Source organism: Typopeltis vanoorti, chromosome 7 (genome assembly GCF_054136105.1).
Source record: "Typopeltis vanoorti isolate ZY-2024b chromosome 7, IOZ_Tvanoo_1.0, whole genome shotgun sequence".
In the NCBI taxonomy this organism is placed as follows: Eukaryota; Metazoa; Arthropoda; class Arachnida; order Uropygi; family Thelyphonidae; genus Typopeltis; species Typopeltis vanoorti.
In genome coordinates this window covers 136,798,979-136,821,543 of record NC_143555.1, presented here as the reverse complement: position 1 = coordinate 136,821,543, position 22,565 = coordinate 136,798,979, and the positions used below count along the sequence as shown (strand labels likewise).

General features: G+C 37.2%; 1 protein-coding gene across 1 annotated transcript in view; it reads left to right on the top strand.

Annotated features, from left to right (window-relative positions):
* Positions 1 to 22,565, top strand: part of LOC150105109 (dynein regulatory complex subunit 7-like) — a 204,884-nt gene that overhangs the window by 99,744 nt on the left and 82,575 nt on the right. The window contains exon 6 of the mRNA XM_090395119.1: positions 170 to 379. Coding sequence (XP_090251245.1) covers positions 170 to 379 — 210 coding nt within the window. The remainder of the gene's footprint in view (positions 1 to 169; positions 380 to 22,565) is intronic.

The following is a 22,565-nucleotide window of genomic DNA, read 5'->3' as shown; positions in this document are numbered from 1 at the left end:
GATGTTAATATCACAGGTTTATAATTAAAGTAGAATAGGTCAAACAAAGTAGATAGACATTCTTGCTTGTTTTTTGTAATGTAGTGATAATTTTATCATATGCTGTCAATATCCTGAAATGTTTATATTTTTCTTAACATTATATCCAGAATGTCTTATCTTTGTACAGAAAACTGTGGAAAAGTTTACCAGAGATAAGAATATTCCTGCTGATGAAAATGTAGAGGTAAGAATATTTGGTATAGCCGATGAATATATCAGACTTCAGTATCACACTGGAGAAGATTGTATTACATCTTCTTACCTGGAGTTTTCCAAACCTCTTGAAGATAAAGGAAATGAATTTGATTTTACATCTGATATGTGGACTTGTTTCCAGGTATTTTTGCATTACTATATACCATCATTATTAACATCTCATGAAAACTTCATTACTAGTTTGTGCTTAGCATAGGTTTTTGTTCAATTATTTGTTATGCTTTTAATATGATCAACAATTAACTTTCCTTTTCTAAGGCAGCTTTGAATCAGTCATTCTATATCTGAATCCTCCAGAGAGAGAGAGAGAGAGAGAGAGAGATTTTTGCTGATAATTTTTATGTAATTGATGTATGTTCCTGTTGCCTTCATTGTCCTAAAGTATTCATGTCTAAAGATGTGTATGTTCGTGGGAACGGTTTTTTGCTTTTATACCTTAATTCTGTTTAAATTGAGACATACAAGAATATTCCTCAAGATATTTTTAGTTAAACATCTTTCAATATTAAGAATGTCATGAATTTGGTGAGTAGCTAAAGAGAGGTATGAACAGCAGTTACCTAATGAAGCCAAAAAGAATCCTAGGGAGTTCTTTCGATATGTAACCAGCAAAAGAAAGAATGTAATAAATTTAGTTTAATCCTTTATCCAAGTGTGAGCAAACAAAGTTTGCGCCTGAAAGTATCTTCAGGACTGGGTTAAGGTGGTACACACTAGGGCAACTCGTTGCAAAGGTGGAGCAAGCTACCAACACTCCTATCCTAGTATCTCCTATAATGCAAAACACATCTCCTTGCGGATATGTCTATTGTTATGCATTAAGGGAAGGGCCACTACCCAGACCGGTTTCGACCTTTATTGAGGTCTCTTCAGTGGGAGCCAGACCCAAGTCGAGATATCAGGCAGAAGCATTTGCAGGTCATCTCCACCTATAGGAATTGCCAATTGGTGTGCCACCCTTTTTTAATAAATTACTCTGGATTTAGAGAAAGATGTTGAAAGTTTATTTTCCACTTGGTTAGAGTATAATAAATTTAGTTTAATCCTTTATCCAAGTGTGAGCAAACAAAGTTTGCGCCTGAAAGTATCTTCAGGACTGGGTTAAGGTGGTACACACTAGGGCAACTCGTTGTAAAGGTGGAGCAAGCTACCAACACTCCTATCCTAGTATCTCCTATAATGCAAAACACATCTCCTTGCGGATATGTCTATTGTTATGCATTAAGGGAAGGGCCACTACCCAGACCGGTTTCGACCTTTATTGAGGTCTCTTCAGTGGGAGCCAGGCCCAAGTCGAGATATCAGGCAGAAGCATTTGCAGGTCATCTCCACCTATAGGAATTGCCAATTGGTGTGCCACCCTTTTTTAATAAATTACTCTGGATTTAGAGAAAGATGTTGAAAGTTTATTTTCCACTTGGTTAGAGTATAATAAATTTAGTTTAATCCTTTATCCAAGTGTGAGCAAACAAAGTTTGCGCCTGAAAGTATCTTCAGGACTGGGTTAAGGTGGTACACACTAGGGCAACTCGTTGCAAAGGTGGAGCAAGCTACCAACACTCCTATCCTAGTATCTCCTATAATGCAAAACACATCTCCTTGCGGATATGTCTATTGTTATGCATTAAGGGAAGGGCCACTACCCAGACCGGTTTCGACCTTTATTGAGGTCTCTTCAGTGGGAGCCAGGCCCAAGTCGAGATATCAGGCAGAAGCATTTGCAGGTCATCTCCACCTATAGGAATTGCCAATTGGTGTGCCACCCTTTTTTAATAAATTACTCTGGATTTAGAGAAAGATGTTGAAAGTTTATTTTCCACTTGGTTAGAGTATAATAAATTTAGTTTAATCCTTTATCCAAGTGTGAGCAAACAAAGTTTGCGCCTGAAAGTATCTTCAGGACTGGGTTAAGGTGGTACACACTAGGGCAACTCGTTGCAAAGGTGGAGCAAGCTACCAACACTCCTATCCTAGTATCTCCTATAATGCAAAACACATCTCCTTGCGGATATGTCTATTGTTATGCATTAAGGGAAGGGCCACTACCCAGACCGGTTTCGACCTTTATTGAGGTCTCTTCAGTGGGAGCCAGGCCCAAGTCGAGATATCAGGCAGAAGCATTTGCAGGTCATCTCCACCTATAGGAATTGCCAATTGGTGTGCCACCCTTTTTTAATAAATTACTCTGGATTTAGAGAAAGATGTTGAAAGTTTATTTTCCACTTGGTTAGAGTATAATAAATTTAGTTTAATCCTTTATCCAAGTGTGAGCAAACAAAGTTTGCGCCTGAAAGTATCTTCAGGACTGGGTTAAGGTGGTACACACTAGGGCAACTCGTTGCAAAGGTGGAGCAAGATACCAACACTCCTATCCTAGTATATCTCCTATAATGCAAAACACATCTCCTTGCGGATATGTCTATTGTTATGCATTAAGGGAAGGGCCACTACCCAGACCGGTTTCGACCTTTATTGAGGTCTCTTCAGTGGGAGCCAGGCCCAAGTCGAGATATCAGGCAGAAGCATTTGCAGGTCATCTCCACCTATAGGAATTGCCAATTGGTGTGCCACCCTTTTTTAATAAATTACTCTGGATTTAGAGAAAGATGTTGAAAGTTTATTTTCCACTTGGTTAGAGTATAATAAATTTAGTTTAATCCTTTATCCAAGTGTGAGCAAACAAAGTTTGCGCCTGAAAGTATCTTCAGGACTGGGTTAAGGTGGTACACACTAGGGCAACTCGTTGCAAAGGTGGAGCAAGCTACCAACACTCCTATCCTAGTATCTCCTATAATGCAAAACACATCTCCTTGCGGATATGTCTATTGTTATGCATTAAGGGAAGGGCCACTACCCAGACCGGTTTCGACCTTTATTGAGGTCTCTTCAGTGGGAGCCAGGCCCAAGTCGAGATATCAGGCAGAAGCATTTGCAGGTCATCTCCACCTATAGGAATTGCCAATTGGTGTGCCACCCTTTTTTAATAAATTACTCTGGATTTAGAGAAAGATGTTGAAAGTTTATTTTCCACTTGGTTAGAGTATAATAAATTTAGTTTAATCCATTATCCAAGTGTGAGCAAACAAAGTTTGCGCCTGAAAGTATGCCCTAGTGTGTACCACCTTAACCCAGTCCTGAAGATACTTTCAGGCGCAAACTTTGTTTGCTCACACTTGGATAAAGGATTAAACTAAATTTATTATACTCTAACCAAGTGGAAAATAAACTTTCAACATCTTTCTCTAAATCCAGAGTAATTTATTAAAAAAGGGTGGCACACCAATTGGCAATTCCTATAGGTGGAGATGACCTGCAAATGCTTCTGCCTGATATCTCGACTTGGGCCTGGCTCCCACTGAAGAGACCTCAATAAAGGTCGAAACCGGTCTGGGTAGTGGCCCTTCCCTTAATGCATAACAATAGACATATCCGCAAGGAGATGTGTTTTGCATTATAGGAGATACTAGGATAGGAGTGTTGGTAGCTTGCTCCACCTTTGCAACGAGTTGCCCTAGTGTGTACCACCTTAACCCAGTCCTGAAGATACTTTCAGGCGCAAACTTTGTTTGCTCACACTTGGATAAAGGATTAAACTAAATTTATTATACTCTAACCAAGTGGAAAATAAACTTTCAACATCTTTCTCTAAATCCAGAGTAATTTATTAAAAAAGGGTGGCACACCAATTGGCAATTCCTATAGGTGGAGATGACCTGCAAATGCTTCTGCCTGATATCTCGACTTGGGCCTGGCTCCCACTGAAGAGACCTCAATAAAGGTCGAAACCGGTCTGGGTAGTGGCCCTTCCCTTAATGCATAACAATAGACATATCCGCAAGGAGATGTGTTTTGCATTATAGGAGATACTAGGATAGGAGTGTTGGTAGCTTGCTCCACCTTTGCAACGAGTTGCCCTAGTGTGTACCACCTTAACCCAGTCCTGAAGATACTTTCAGGCGCAAACTTTGTTTGCTCACACTTGGATAAAGGATTAAACTAAATTTATTATACTCTAACCAAGTGGAAAATAAACTTTCAACATCTTTCTCTAAATCCAGAGTAATTTATTAAAAAAGGGTGGCACACCAATTGGCAATTCCTATAGGTGGAGATGACCTGCAAATGCTTCTGCCTGATATCTCGACTTGGGCCTGGCTCCCACTGAAGAGACCTCAATAAAGGTCGAAACCGGTCTGGGTAGTGGCCCTTCCCTTAATGCATAACAATAGACATATCCGCAAGGAGATGTGTTTTGCATTATAGGAGATACTAGGATAGGAGTGTTGGTAGCTTGCTCCACCTTTGCAACGAGTTGCCCTAGTGTGTACCACCTTAACCCAGTCCTGAAGATACTTTCAGGCGCAAACTTTGTTTGCTCACACTTGGATAAAGGATTAAACTAAATTTATTATACTCTAACCAAGTGGAAAATAAACTTTCAACATCTTTCAAAAGAAAGAATGATTATGGAAGGATGACACTGATAGGAGAAAATGGTATAAAGGCAGTATGTTGCAGAACGTGTGATGGAAATACTTAATGAGCAGTTCATAAAGATCTTTCAGTCTTGTGAATGTGACTTCATGGAGAGATTGAGAGCACTTGATGATAGGGAGGAGAGACTGACTGTAAATGAGCAAGAGGTGTTTGGGGAGTTGAGTAAACTAGATGTAAATAAGGCTGTGGGACTTGATAATATATCACTGCATATTCTGAAGGAAAGTTGACACCTGCCTTGACATATTTTTTTAATACGAGTCTTGCACTCGGTCAAGTTCCTAAGGAGTGGAAGGAGGGCAAGATTGTGCCACTTCATAAAGGAGGTGATCGAACTCAAGCATCAAACTATAGGCCTATCTGTGTGTCAGGTGTTGTGGTTAAGTTGTTGGAGAAGCTCGTGAGAACCAGGATCCAGAGTTGGGTAGACAACAATGGTATAATCTTTGATGGACAGCATGGATTTGCTAAAGGGTGGTCATGTTTTAGTAATCTACTTACTTATTACAATAAAGTGACTGCTTCCTTGGACAGAGGAGAAGGATACACAGTAATATACTTGGATTTCGCAAAAGCTTTTGATAGAGTACCTCATGATAAGTTGACAGTCAAACTAGAGCAAATGGGGTTGGATATTAGATTAGTGCATTGGATTGGAGACTGGCTATCTGATAGGTATCAACAAGTTGTGTATGGGGGTGTGATATCCAGGAAAAAGAAAGTCACTAGTGGAGTACCTCAGGGGTCTGTTTTAGGGCCATTACTATTTAACTTGTATATTAATGATATTGGCGAAGATTTGGATGGAGATATTCAGTTGTTTGCAGATGATGCAAAGTTGGGACGAACCATAAAGAGTAGTGAAGATGTTGTGGCCTTGCAAGAAGACTTGAATGAATTCAGTGATTGGGCACAGAAATGGGGATGTGAGTTCAATGTTGCAAAATGTAAGGTTTTAAAATTTGGAAAACAAAGATGGGATGCAGAATTTATGCTTGGTGAGAATATATTGTTGGAGCTAGAGGAAATAAGAGATCTGGGGTGATAGTGGATAAGAATCTAAAATTTAGGGGACACATTGCCAAAATTGTGAAGGCAACATAAAGGTTTCTGGGAATGATGCGGAGGACACTGACGTGTAGAAGTAGGGAGATTCTTGTTCCATTGTATAAAGCTTTGATTAGGCCACACATGACTATTGTGCCCAGATTTGGTTACCTGGTTTTCAGAAGGATGAAGAAATGTCTGAAAGGGTCCAAAGGCGACTGACTAAGGTAGTTTCTGACCTCTGGAATGTTGAGTACGAGGAAAGATTGAGAAGATGCAATTTGCAGAGTCTGGTGGAGAGGAGAAAGAGGGGAGATATGATAGAGACCTACAAGTTAGTAAGGGGTTGTTATAAGATTAATGGTGGAGAAGTTTTACAGAAAATAGTGGGAGATCAGGGGAGAACCAGAGGTCATCCCTGGAAACTGTATAAAGAGGGTGTGAGTAGGGGGAGTGAGTGGCAGGTTTTTTTCATGCAGAGTTGTTAATGATTGGAATGCCTTGCCTGAGAGTGTGGTGTCTGCAAGGAGTTTGAGTGTGTTTAATATGATGAGATGTGAGTGTGATAAATGGACCTCCTAGATGAGTCCTTGACTCCATGAGGTCTTGGGGTAATAATAATAATAATAATAATAAATTAATACACTCTTGAATATATTACAGAAGATATTGTAAAGGCAAGAAGTGGCAAGTGAACAAGAGGTCATTCCTGAAAACTCCATAAGAGTCATGTGAGTAAGGAAGTGAAATGGAGATTTTTTTGCATGATGAGTAAGGAATACTTCATGGAAAATCAAATGAGTAAGGAATACTTCATGGAAAATCAAATGATCTCCCATGAATCCCTTCTGATAACACCATTAATTAGTATTATTTCTGGGCCTCCATGTAGGCCTAGAAATAATAATATGTTTTATAATATCTTATAATATTTTAGAATATCTTCTGTCTTAATTATTCTTCCACTGAAACTATCTTTATTATTATTTGACTTTTAAATCCATATGTTAAAATTAGTTTGAACATTGTTGGCTCATTTTTTTTCTTGTTTCACATTGATTTAACTACCTCCTTACTGTATATCAGCATTGCTAATCCTATTATTATTAATATCAGACCTTCATAATTCCTAATTTTCCTGCTCATACCTTTATTATACATCTATCAGGGATGATCTTGTTCTACCCATGTCTCTTTACATTCTATGAATCTCTCTCTCTCTCTCTCTCTCCCACATTAATTGGGAAGCAAACCCTTGACTAACGTTGATGTGTCAAATATATCACCTGCATGGAGAGTGGTTGGTGAGTGGAATGCATTGCCTGAGTGTGTTGCTGGTGTAGGCACATTGAATCAGTTTAAAGCATGATTGGATGAGCATTGTGTGCAATAGTATGTACCTCCCACAATGAGTCTCTGACTCTGTGGAGGTCAAATATTAATAATAGTAACAATAATAATCACCTTTCCTCATGTTATATGAGGTTATGCAAATACATTCCCTAAGTCTTACTTCATACTCAACTTTCCAGAACTCATTTCCCTGATGATATAAGGATGCATGAAACATATCGTAGTTTTTGAATATTTTTTTTTCACCTGAGTAAGCTGTAAACATTTTTAAATCACACCATAGTCAATTTCTCTCTCTCTCTCTCTCTCTCTCTCTCTCTCTCTCTCTTTTTCCAGTATATCATTATTCTCTAAAAAAAAACAGAATATTAGCAATGAGGACAGATTGAGGAAATGTAGTTTACAAAGTTTGGTAGATAGATAGGGGGAGGGTGATGTGTGATGTAATTGAGATATATAAGTTGGGAGAGGCACTCTCTAAACAAACACTAGAAGATTTTTTAAAGAGCAGCACAAAGGGAAGAAACTACCCACGGAAGTTGTACAAGAGAGGAAAGCAACATTTTATGAGTGCAGTAAGTGCATGTGATAATGCATTTCCTGAGAGGATAGTTGAGTGCATAGATAGTGAATGATTTTAAGGTTTAGTATCATTGACTTTATATGCATAATGTTCTGTTTTTCATTGTTGATGATACCAGATTGTTGGCTAGGATAGTGATAAAAATTAATTGACTATAATGAATCGTGTAAGTTGATTTAGTGTGGATCATATTGGATTTATTACCTTTTTTTTTCTTTATAATAATACCTAAAAAAAAAGATAGTTTATTGTTACTTTTCATCTCATTAGCAAATTTATCTTTCATTGGAAGTCTATTTACAAAACGATTTAAATTTGGTTGAACTATGCTTCCAAACTATAAAAATTCAATGTATTGCCACTAAATGTTTAAGAGTATCTTGAAATTGATCTGTGTCCATAATTTTTTTCATAAATTAGCACCAATAAATAATAAAAGTGAGCTTCTAGTCAAACCCTACCACTTTATTTGTTTAACCTTTTGATGTGTCAAAAAGCTTTATCATGTTGATTTATTATTATTATTATTATTATTATTATTATTATTATTATTATTATTATTATCGCTTACACAAATATGCAACACGACATCAATCAAATGACTAACTGGTTAACCGAAAACAGCATATATATAAACCCTGGAAAAACAAAGCTAATGGTACTCAAAAACCACCAAACCCTGCCCATAGAAACTAAATATCTCACTATCAAACATTCATCCTCCTATACACAAAGTGTAGAACCTAAAATCACAACCATCACACAGGTGAAAACAACGTGCTACCTTGGACTTCACTTCGATGCCGATCAAAGTTGGAATAGCCATATTATTGCATATAGCCATACAAACTACCTACATACCAAGCTTAGGATAATAGCAAGCAAACTATACAGATTAAAAGACATTGCCCCAACCCACATAAAAATACTAATCTCTAAAGCATTATGTGAAAACATTTTAAGATATGCAATCACATCATACGCATTCTGCACAGACTACAGACTTAACAGGCTACAATGGTTGCAAGATAAAATGATAAAACTGATATTCTGGGAACAACCCACTCTTATGCAGGAAGCATGGACAAAACACAAAATATTTAAGGTGAAACACTTACGCCACTACACAGTCATGTTAAAACACTACTACAGCCCAACATATAGAGTAACCAGAACAACATATCAAATAACAAGACCACAGTCAACAAACTACATAACATATAAGTACAACAATCACCACGGCAAAGCCACCCGAAACTTCTACGTACCTGACATGATAAACAAACTGCCGTTCGACAACAGAAACCTAGGAACATACAGAGAGCTGAAACAGGCGCTATATAAATATTATAGCGAGAATGAAAATTAGAGCAATTCCTGTTTTTCTCTCCCCCACCACACATACACACACACACAAACCTACGACAACCCCCCCCCCTCTCAAAAAAACTATCACTACAAGAACACAAAGAAACAAACACACCATGTCTAAATCCAACCCTATTTGCACAAAAAAAAAAAAAAAAAAAAAGTTAAACTGTAATAGCAGTCGAAGTCTTTCAAGCACGTACCAACAAACAGTAAAATCAACACTTGGCTTGTGACCACTATAGGAACACAACCATGAAACCACCACCCTCTGTCATCTATTATCCTCCTCAGATAAGCTCTGCTAAGCTTCGAGGAAGAAAATTACTAACTTGCAAGTATCTGTTATACACACTTGTAATGCGTTATAAATATTATATACATATAATTACTACAGCAACTATGTATGCAATTCATCTGAGACATAAAAAAAAAAAAAAATTCTGTATAATCCTTATTGTAAATACTGTAAATATTATTATTGTATGTAACTTATACTGAGACATAATAAAAAAAAAAATTAAAAAAAAAAAAAAATTATTGGCAACTCCAAAAAAAAAAAAAAAAAATTATTATTATTATTATTGAATTGTGTGAGTATGTTGCATTACTGCACTGTATCGTGAATTGTGTGCACATTGGTGCCAATCCATATTTAGCTAGTTTAAAAAAATGTATATTCATATTTATAAAATGTACTCTGCATTTTGTATATCGAATTTTCGTACTGTACAGAAAAGATAATATGTTTTTCATTGTGTGTGTGCAGATACTCTGTGTGATAGTAAACCTTATCATTTTCATTGTAAAAATAAATAAGTCGTTTATAAAAAAAAAAAAAAAAAAAAAATTATTATTATTATATTCTAAATTCAAAAATTCTGTATAAACCTTATTGTAAATATTGTAAATATTATTATTGTATGTAATTTATACTGAGACATAATAAAATGTTTAAAAAAAAAAAAAATTATTATTATTATTATTATTATTATTACATGGGTATCTTCGTAGTGTTAGAAGACTCATTGTACAAGACCCACAACTAATCTTTATATACACATTACCTATCATACCTCTTCTTAAACTCATTCACTGTCAGGACACTCTGGTGATCAATTCCATTCATTCACCAACTCACCAAGTGAAAAATCTAGTCCATACACCCTTACTTACCACTCTTATACAATATTCTTGGTTGAACTATAGTTCTCTTTCTATTTGTCACATATTGTAAATTTTCCTTTCTGTCAGTCTGATAGAACTGTATTAATTCTATCATATCTTCTCTTTTTCACATATTGACTAAACTTTGCAACCCACACACCTTCAACCTGATATGGAACATTCCACAGGCCTGTCACAAGCTTGATCTCTCTCTCTCTTCTCTGAGTCCTTTCTACCACTTCCTAATCTCTAAGAAACTCAGGTGATCAAATCTCTGCAAAGTAGTAAATATATTTCTGTATCACAGCCTCATAAAGAGGGATAAAACCTCAGTTTCTTTACTTGTTGGTGTGCGTTTTTCTACATGTAAGTAATCCTTTGAGCTATTTTAAGCTGTTTTACCAACTGTTGCAGTTGCCCTCTGAACTTCAACACTCTGTTCACCATTAACTCCAAGTCCCTAGCCTCATTAATTTCCTGCAATTCAGTGTCATCGATGTGATGCATAGTATGTAACCTTTTCAAACCTCAATTTATTTAAATCACTTTTATCAGTACTACCCTCCTCAGTTTTGCATCATCTGCAGACAACTGAATATTCCCCCCCCCCTTTAAATCTTTCTTTATATCATTGAAGACCTGATAAAGGTACCTTGCATTATGATCAGGAATCGAACCCAAGTCTTTCCAACCAAAGAGCTTTATCTGTACTGACTGAGCTATGGAGGCTATAGATAAAAATAAATTAATTTGTTGAACTTACTAATATTTTGCTAGTTTTGACTTGCATCATCAGAGCACAAATTATAACTGTGATAAGAATCCCGGCACTAAAATATTAGAAACAATTCAATTTGTAACTGACACAAAAGTAAAGACCTAAAAACATAGATGAGAGAGGTTGGATGACATCCTGACAGGAATAGAGGAAGGCTATGATGTATTTTGTGAAGATATAAAGGGTAAAAAGGGAGGTGGAGTGCTAATGATGATAGAAAAAGAGTTATGTCCATGAAAGGTAGAGAAATAATGACAGTGGTTTTGAGGCAGGATGCAGGATGCTGTGAGATACAGGTAAATAGATTCTTTAAAGGTACCTGTGGCATGACTATAAACAATAAAAACAATAAATTACACGATAATCACCGTAATTAACTTTAATAAAAAGAAAGTACAGATATTTTGTACTGAAAATAACAGTACATCATCAGTGTGTAGAAACAAGCAAATCCCATTGTATTCCCATTCGTTTGATTTTCTTGTTTCTACACACTAATGATGTACTGTTATTTTCAGTACAAAATATCTGTACTTTCTTTTTATTAAAGTTAATTACTCTGGTTATCGTGTAATTTATTGTTTATAGGTAAATAAAATGAAATACAAGTCAGATGTTGCTGTAGACCTGGTAATATGTAAGATAGTGACCATGAAATGTATAAGCAAATTAGACAAGCAAATAGGAAAAGAATGATCATTATGGGTGATTTTAATTATGGCAATATAGATTGGAATGGTGAGATAGCAACTGAAAGTAAAGGAAATGAGTTTGTTGTTTGAGGGACAACTACCTCAGACAGTATGTAACAGAGTCCACATGATGATTAAGGTCTCTTCCTCACAAAATACAATGAACAATAACCAAATGAAATGTGATTTTACTGTGGATCTCAAAAATTCTTCCACAAAAAATAGTTTAAAAACTCATAAAAAAAAATCTACCCACAAAAAACATCAAAATTCCAATCAAACAGCCCACCATCATTAATTCTTTCCAAAAAAAAAAAAATTTTCCACATCCACTTCACCAACATCTATGGTCTAAACAGCAATGTAAAAGATGTGCACCACCACCACCACCACCTGTAGTCATCTAAACCAGAAGTACTATTCCAATCAGAACCCTAACTGGCAGCCTCAACAGCCGTCCACCGCAACTGCTCAAACCACATGTTACCCAGCTCTTTCTGCCACAAAGGCGGCAATTGTGCATTCATCAGAACTGGCATACTATGCCAGAGATTGCACATCCTCGAATTCCCCAATGTTCGATCTACTTTGGCTCAAAATTTCTCTACCAAACCAACCTACCCTTTTCATATGCTCTCTCCATCGCTCTCCAAACTTCATCAACCATGGTGAACTCTTCAACTATCTCTCCCTAAAGCTCAACTGTCTGCAGTTGAAATGCCACAATAGTGAAGTCATCCTTCGTGGGACTTCAGTGTCCACAACTCACATTGGCTCCCCTTCTCCAGTTTCACCGACTAAGCAGGTGGGGATGCTGAGGTGTTTGCCATTAGCAGTGATCTATCTCAGATCATCAATCTTCCCACCAGAATACCAGACAACCCCCTGCAATTTGCCAACACACATTACCTCTTCCTAACATGCTCCCCTTCCAGGTATATTGTGGTTGCAGTTCTCCTCTTGGAAACTCCGACCACAACCTCATACATCTCTCTTTTAAATTAAAGATACCGAGAAATTATATACTTGGTTTAATCATTTATCCAAGTGTAAGCAAACAAAGTTTGCACCTGAAGTATTTTCAGGACTGGAGCAACTAGTATAAGGAAGCTAAGACCTCACATCATTTGCCTTGGTATCCCATAACGCAAAGCACATCTCCTTGCAGACATGTATAATGCAATGCATTATAGGAAGGATCACTACCCAGATCGGTTTCCCTGTTTAAGTGCAGGGCTGCCTCTCCAAAAACTCCTGTGATCACTCAGATCACCCAACAATGAGCAACCTGAGTGATCATTTAACTCAGCAGTGGCTCTGCTCAGTGACAGGCTCCCCTACCACCAAGCAGAACTCAAAAGCTCAAAAGCTTGTGAAGAGCTTCACAAGTGATGTGAAGTCTTAGCTTCCTTATACAAGTTGCTCCAGTCCTGAAAATACTTCAGGTGCAAACTTTATTTGCTTTCACTTGGATAAAGGATTAAACCAAGTATATAATTTCTAAAGCTGGGTAATGCGTAGTCTTCTTTTTAATTGTTTTCTGGAATATGTCATAGATGAAGCTCTTGGATTTGGCACAGGGCCTACTTAACAGCCATCCTATGGTCTGCCTTCTTCAAGGCAGACCATAGGATGAGACCAGTGAGAAAGTTGGCTCACTGCATGTCATGGTGGACAGTCTACTCTCCTCAAATTTTTCCACCATTGCAGGAGTACCCCAGGCTTCTGTTTCTTCACCCACTCTCTTCCTCATCTACATAAATGACCTGCTCTCAGACTTCCAATCCTATTCATAGCTTTGCCAATGACAGTACACTTCCCTCCACTCCTTTTCATTCGACAAACCTTGTAGTTCTCAAGCATAGGAATCCTCGAGATCTACCATGACTAGTCACCTGAACTCAGATCTCCTAGCTATATCTCAATTGGACAAGGGCAACCTTGTAAACTTCAGTGTCACCCAAATTCTAAACATGATCAGATTTCTATACTCAAACTGACCTGCACTTCTGATCTTTCCTGGGACAACCACATTTCAACTATAGCTTCTGCAGCTGCCAAAAAACTTAGTGTACTTTCTTGCACAAGACAGTACTTCACACCTTCACAGCTGCTAACCCTATACAAAGCCCAAATCTGCCCAGCCATGGAATATTGCTCTCATATTTGAGGTGGTGCACCAAACTCCTCTCTAAGATTGCTTCTATGAGGAGGGCAGTCCTGCTAATTAATGATCCCTTTCTCACTATGTGAGAAAGGGATCATTAATTTTCAGTCCCTCTGTCACAGATGCTCAGTTTCTGCCTTGTGCCTCTTCTACAGATACTTTCATGGACATTGCTCTGCTGAATTGGCCAATATTATTCCTCCACTCTCCTTTAAAATCATTAAAACAAGAGCCAGTGATAATTAACATCTTTTTACAGTCTATGAAACTCACCGAACCAACTTCATTGAATCCTCCTTCATCCTATCTACTTCTGTGCTTTGGAACAGTCTCCCTCTGCCTTCCCCAAAGATTACAACCTCAGCTGTTCAAGTAAATGTGAACAGATTCCTCCTTTCTTCTATTCCTCTTGCAGATGCACAGCATTAATGTGCTATAGGTCATGTGGCCTTTTGTGTGTGGATCAGATATAAAAAAAATAAAAAAGGTTGATCATTATGAGTAATTTTAATTATGGCAATATAGATTGAGATAATGAGATAACAACCGGAAATAAAGAAAATGAGTTTTTGAAGGACAACTACCTCAGGCAGTATGTAACAGAGGGCATGGAAGGATTTAAGGGTCTTGGATATGATCATCTCATCAGAAGATGTTGTTATAAATGAGATGTCAAATCTTCCTCCACTTGGTTAGAGTGATTATCTGAGTGATTGCTAATGTGAGGACTTATGTGAGGAAAGAGTATATCTGGAACTAGAAGGGTGGTAATTATGAGAAGCTAAGGAGACAGTTTGCAGCTGTTGCATGGAAAGAGGAGTTGTGTGAAAAAGGAGATCAGTGCTGCTTGGGTGATATTTAAGAACATTTAGACATTGTCTAAATGTATTCCAAGGATCAGAAGGTTAAATGAGATTGGTATGAAATGAATGAATGAAGAGATTAAGCATATAATAAGAGAAAAAAAGGCATTAAGGAGGCAACGTTAGATGAGTGGTAATCATCAATTCCATGAAGAATACAAGGAGCAGGCAAGGAGGGTGACTCGGTTGGTAAGGCTAGCAAAAGTGCAGTATGAGAGTAGTTATCTAATGAAGACAAAAAAATCGTACAGAATTCTTTCGATATGTAGCCAGGATAAAAAGAATAATTATGGAAAGATGATTGGAGAAAATGTTTTAAGAACACCTGCTGCTGTAGAGCATATAGTTGAGATACTTAATGAGCAGTTCATAAAAAAGGTCTTGCATTCTTGTGAATGTGACATCATGGAGTGTTTGAGAGCAGTTGATGATTAGGAGTAGAGAATGACTGTAAGTGAGCAAGAGATATATGAGGAATTGAGCAAACTTGACGTTAATAAGACTGTGGGACCTGATGATACATCACCATGTATTTTGAAGGAATATGTGAGGGAGTTGACATCTGCCGTGATATATCTGTTTAATATAACTTTTAATAAATTTTTTAAATATTTATTTAAAATTTAAAATAATTATTTATTTTAAAGTTATTTAAATTTTTAAAATATACATTTTAAAAAAGTGAAAAATTTAAGATAGTGAGTCTGTTCCTGCAGTATAACAGAGTAGAGCTGGGAAGGAGGGCCATAATAGTGAATGACTCATTGCATAGGTTTTGCAAGAGGAATAACGTGGATATGTGTGGGGTGAGTTTGACAGTCAAAAGAATTTATCCAAAAAAAAAAAAAAAAAAGGATGGTTTGTATCTGAATAGATTTGGTGTTCTGAGTCTGGAAAAAGTGTTGAATGAAGTGAAAGTGGATGTGCAAAATCAGGGAAACTGGAGCATTTAGGGGGGAAGCTGTTGAATGAATATGCAGATATCAGTGAGGCAGATGAGTGTAAAAATGTGCATAAAATGCCTAAGTTAGTATCACTGGTATATAGTTGGATGCTTCTATAGACCAGGGGATGGAAGAGATAATGAGGATAGTATGCATTGGCAAATAAGCTCAATGAATGGAGGGTGGGTAATTATTATGGGGGATATCAACCATGGGAATGTAGATTGGGAGGAGGAGAGGACACATGGGAAGTAGGAAATGGAATTTATGCAGTTACTAAGGAATAATTACCTGAGACAGCATGTGATGGGATATACTAGGGATTTGAGAGTGCTAGATCTAGTACTTACATCTGAGAATTTGTCTATAACGAATATGACCACATTGCTGCCAAATGGTGAGAGTGATTGTATGGTCTTGATTTAGGAGATGGCTAAATGTGTAGTATGTGGAATTACAAGGCTAGTAAGTATGACAATCTTAGGAGATTGCTTGGATCAGTGCCATGGCATGTGAAACTTCAATGACTGGATGTTAATGGTGCATGAAAAGTGGTAAAGGAGTGTTTGAGGGAAGTAATGGCAGACTGCATACCTAGAATCAGAAGGATAAATGAAGTGGGAGTTAAATGTATGAATATCACCATTAAGCTGGAGCAAAAAAAAAAAAAAGAAAATGTGGAGGGAATGCAAGGAGAAAGGTGACCATCAGGCCCATGAACAATCCAAGCACAGGCCAGAAGGTAACCAGTGTGTTAAGAAAGGAAAAAAGCAGAGTATGAAAGGAAATTAGCAGTGCAGGCCAAAGATCATCCAAAACAGTTCTTTTGATATGTTGCAAGTAAAAGGAACAATGTTTATGGCGGGGAGGTTTTTAATGAATGCTGATGCTAGGAAGGTAACTGAATCAGTTGAAATAGTAGAATTACTAAGTAAACACTGGTTCCAAATTCATTGAAAAAACAGTTAATCGAAAGACAATTCATCTAAAAGGCAATTCATTGAATGAATAAGTGTGTTGTACCCACAGTAAAGTTTAGTGGTGGAAGAGTAATCATGTGGGGTGCATTCAGCTGGTTTGGAGTTGGACCTCTGGTTGTTGTCCATGGCTCAATGAAAGCAGTTCAGTAATTTGATATTCTGAATCATCTGGTGCTGCCTACACTGTGGAGTTTTTATGGAATGGATCCATGTTATTATCAAGACGACAATGCCAAAAAGCTGCAGCTGTTATGAAATGACATGAAGAGATGGGTGTTAAACAACTGCCATGGCCTGCACAGAGTCCTGATTGAGGTGTCCTCCCATTGAACATCTGTGGGACGAATTGCAGTGATGATTGAGGTCCACAGCACCACATTTTTGATCTGTCACTGAACTCAGTGCTGCTTTGAAGGAATGGAGACAAATTCCACCTGATGTCTGCTGCACATTGGTGGAAAGCCTTCCTCAAAGGGTGCAGGAGGAGATCAAAGCCAAAGGTGGACATACCCAATATTAGGGTTTGCCTGCTGGTATCAGTTGTAAATTGCTCAAGTGCCCAGACAATTATTGGTAGATTGTGTATGTTTAGAACATGATTATTAATTAATAACATCAAACAAAAGTCAGTAACCAAAATTAGAAATTACAAAATGATAATTGTTTCTGTTATCTGACAATTGCCTATTACTTTTAGGCTTTCCTTAGATGAATGGAAGATGCCATTTGATTTGAATATATTATTATTATTATTATTATTCCTGATACCTCCAAGGAGTCCGAAGACTCATCGCGGGAGGACATCTTCAACTGTCTCTACACCTTACCTCTACTACAAATCAACGCCATCTACCGCCCACCTCCAACACCACCACAACTAGTAATTTTTGTCTGTAAATTGCGTGTGTTCTGAAGGGCCGATTTGTATGTATGCGGGATGAAAAACCCGAGTTTCCGGGAGAAAAAACCCTGCTACCTCCGTATGAGATCGGCTAACTCACCATCGATTGAAATCGACCAGATAAAGATTCCTCCCGTCGCGACGAGAATCGAACTTAGGCCTATTCCAATCGAAGGGCGCAATGTACCGTCGTTCTTCCAATTGCACTACGGAGGCGCTTATTATATGATATATAGATATCACTTTTCAGGTAATGCATATGTAGAGGGTTATAAAGAATAATTGTTGCAATAATGAACAAGGAGAAAGCATCTGTGGTTTTAGACTATGAATAAATTCTGGCTAGCTACTGCATTTAAAGTAATAAATGTGCAAAAAGAATTACTGATGCCAATTCCAATTAAGCAGTCTTGGAAATTAGGAAATAAAAACACAAAGTTTCAGGTGATTAGATAAACCAATGAGACAGATTATTAACCAACTTATTATTCTCTTCTATGCCAGTTATAATTAAGAAATTATAAGGGGCTTTTCTTTCGAGAGTGTATCAGTGAGGGAAGGAGAGAGAGAGAGAGAGAAATGTTGAGTTTTACCTATATTGAAGGGTGGTAAGGTTATCAGGTTCCTCACTGAAGAATGGTTTGGAGATTAGTATTTGATGGCTGCAGAGGTAAATATCTTTGTTTGTTCATTTTTATAGTGCAAAGATTATGAAATAAAAGAAAAGCAGAATGCAGTACACTGTTCACAGAGAAGGTACAAATTGGACTTGCAGTTAAGAGTTCCTAATTGTTTCAGTATTTTTTTTTTAGTCATTTCACATACATGTAGTTACTGAGTTGCCTTGTTTAGTACTTAAACTACATGTATAAAATTTTGAACACTGACTTTTTTTTAAAAAAATTTAATTTTTTATCTGAGAATGCCTCCAGTTTGATGTGTGGTATCTTTGATATATAAACAAAAGAGAATAGCCATTTAAGTACCCCAACATTAGTTGTGAAATAAAGTGGTAAAGATTTACCTGCTATTTCATGGAACACATATCAGCAATACAGATGTTTAAGACAAATATGACAATTGCAGGGAAGTTAATTGAGATCTTTATGCCAAATCTAATCAAATCCTTAGATATCAAGAGCAACTACTGAAGTTATAGGAGTGTTGGTAGCTTGCTCCACCTTTGCAAGGAGTCGCCCTGGTGTTGCACCACCTTACCCCAGTCCTGAAGATACTTTCAGGTGCAAACTTTGTTTGCTCACACTTGGATAAAGGATTAAACTAAATTTATTATATTCTAACCAAGTGAAAAATAAACTTTCAACAACTACTGAGGTGTCAGATTTCTGTGACATATGTCACTTAACTTCAGTGTCATCTAAAGTTAAGTGACAGTCTTTGGACTCCCTGGAGGTGTCAAATAATAATAATAATAATAACCAAGATCTGTGCATAAGTACAGAGGCAGATAACAAAGATGTCAGGACTGTAACCATCCTTTTGAGACTTTTAAACTGTTGAAAGGCAGTTACAGGAGAGTTCATTGGAGAGTTCTTTCACTTGGTGGAATGGCAGGAAGGAGCGATGACAAGGGACCATCCCTAGAAGTTACGAAAGGAGGCTGTGCGCAAGAGAGTGAGGAGTGGTTTCTTTGCATGGAGGGTAATTGAACCTTGGAATGCATTGCCTGAGAGAGTGGTTGGAGTAGGACCAGTCAATGGGTTCAAGGAGTGGTATGATAAACTTTGTGTTTCCTAAAAACGACCTCCCATGATGAGTCTTTTGACTCCATGGAGGCCTGGATAATAATAATAATAATAATTCATTGAACAACAATTCGTCAAAAATGCAATTCATCGAAAAAACAATTCACAGAAAATTTTAACTAAAATTTCATTAAATTGATCCAGCCAAAGCAGAATTGCTAATATCATTTTGAAACTTTTTTTTCGAAAATGTTATGATAAAATGATCCATTTAAAACAAAAACTGAACCATGCAGACGCTTTTTGCACCAACAACTTCTATTAATTCCGCTAAGTTAGAGAGTTATTGTAATACATAATTTGGACACGTTATTTCTTTGTTGTCCCGAATATAGCTGAACTGAAAACTGAAATGGTTCGACATTTTCTTGTAAAAGTTCAAATAGCGAATCTGAATCAGAGATTTGCTATTCATCCCATGAAACTTTTATTCATCCCGTAATAATTGCTGTATTGAAGTCGCATATTACTACTACTAACAATAATAATAATAATAATAATGGAGCCTGTGTAGGCTGGGCTTTTCCTCCTGGAAACAGGAAAATCAGTCCCATAAACAGATATGAAACAGTTATCAGACAAGAAAGACAATAAGAAACCATATTGTTCTATAATTATTCTCTATTAAAGTAGCATTGCTTTCTCACTCTGCATGGTTCAGTATTTTTCTAAATGGATCACTTTTATCATAACGTTTTTGAAAAGCTAAAATTTTCAGTGAATTGTTTTTTCTATGAATTGCATTTTCAACAAATTATCGTTCGATGAATTGTTCCTTGGATTAATTGCCTTTTCGATGAATTGTCTTTCGATTAATTGCCTTTCCAATGAACTCTCCGGATACCTGAACACTTTGCAAAAGTATATCATCCAGCTGGAGATATTGCAGTAATTTGAGAGGCAATACTCATATAGGAACTGAGGTAAATGAAATGGCGGTGCATAGCATATTACAGAACCTTGATGTGAATGCATCTATGGGAATAGATGGTATACCAACTTGAGTTTTATGTGAAGGTTCTAGAGAATTGTCTGCACCTTTGACCACATTGCTTCATTGTTTCATCTAGTCTAGGCTCTGGGTTAGGTGGAAAGAGAAAGAAATAGTTCCAATGCATAAAAGTAGGTCCAGAAATGATATAGCAAATTACCAACTGATCAGCATATCAGAAGTTGTTCTCAAGGTACTAGAGAAGTTGGTCAAGAGCAAAATACAGGAATGGATAGATGGAAATGTGATACTGTATGGGGAGCAACATGGATTTGTGAAGGGTAGGTCATGCCTCAGTAACTTTCTCATATTTTTTAATAGTGACAGCTGAGTTGGATAAAGATAATGGGTTTACAAGGGGGGGGGGGGGTGTCCCAAAAATAACCAGAATCTGAACTTGGTGTGCATCCATTTTCTAGTTACAGATGATGCCACTAGGCATCATCTGTAACTAGAAACTGCAGTTTTCCATGCCAGTCTGGCAAGTGGTATCATCCTGTGTGAACTGGTTCATTGTTCTGGCTGCTTTTTTTTTGTTAGTGATTACAAGAAAATTTGGCAATATTTTTTTATTCTTCAGCAAGTCTTTAAGGATGATGCTTTAGGTAAAATGCAAGAGTCTATGAGTAGTTTTCCTGTTTCAAAAATATGGACATGTTAGTTGAAGACCAACCATGATCTGGCCGACCTTCAACAAGCAGAAATGATGAAAACATTGAAAAGATTTGCCAGGAAATCAGTGAAGATCATCAACAGTGGAGGGCCCTGGTGATAAAATTTACAGGGCCCTAAAAATTTCGAAATTTGGAAAAGTTGACATTTCTTTTGTAGCCTGGTATACTTGTGTAGCACTATTGAATTTGTGTTTATCTTCTTTTAAAAATAGCAGAAACAGTTCAATTCATCATCAAAAATGCTATTATCTATATCGTTCTTATAAATCTCTTTTAATATTTCTACATAACTCTGGGCTCTTGACACCTGCTTGATCCTTTTCTGATTGAAAGACCATTGAGCATATTTCTGAAGAGTTGAATTTATCATGGAGTTTATGCCATTGAATTTTAACAGAAGATTTGCAAATAAAATGTAGGTCCACTAAATTTGTGCCTCATTTATTCACAGAGGATAAAAAAAAAAAATTGTGAATTTCAACAGTTCCAGAACTGTTTCTAGCAGTGGAAAAAACATTGGGCAATTGCACTGACTCACATGGAGAGTACTTTAAAGGAGACTAGAAAATGGTATTATAAACTTTAATAAATTTTAAAAAATAAATAATTCCAGTTATTTTTGGGAACCCCCTCATACAGCAATACTGCTGGACTATCCAAAAGCTTTTGACAAGATACCACATGCTGGCCGTTGGCCGAGTGGCTAGCTTATCCGCTCTCTAGCCAAAAGGCTGCAGGTTCGAATCCCGCCGTGGGCATGGATGTTTGTGAATTTCTATGGAAGTACTAATGGTGGTAGTGAGTGGTAGATGGCGTTGGTGTAGTTATGGTTAGTTGTAGTTGGTGGATTGAGTGGTGGAGACAGAGAGTTGTAGAGTAAACCCTCCCTCGATGAGTCTTTGGACTCCCTGGAGGTGTCAAGTAATAATAAATAATAATAATAATTTTAATCAATAAACTGCATCACATGGGGTTGTATTTAGGGTTGGTGAGGTGGATAACAGGGTGGTTAATGGAGAGATATCAGAGAGTAATTTATTCCAGAGTAGAATCCAGAAGAAGGGCTGTTGTGACTAGTGGCATGCAACAGGGCTCTGTTCTTGGGCCCTTAATGATATAGGAAGGGATTTGAGAGGAACTGTGCAGTTGTTTGCCAATGATACAAAATTGGGTAGAACAATAGTTAATACAGACGATGTTAAAATTTTGCAGGATGATTTGAATAGACTGGCAACTTGGGAAAAGGGAATGGATGTCAGTTTAATGTGGCAAAGTGTAAGGTTATGCATTTTGGGGTGAAAAGATTACCAGCTGTATGCCACAGTGATGGAAGTGTACTCCAGGAAGTTGATGAAGCCTGAGATTCCTATCCACCAACACTCCCATTTGGGAGTGTTGGTGGATAGGAAATTGAAGTTTAGTGGGCACATAGCAAAAGAAGTATGTAGATCTGGTCACCTGGGTTTCTTGGTGATGAGGAGGAGGTGGAGAGGATTCAGAGGTGAGTGACCAAGATGGCAGCAGGTCTGGCGAATG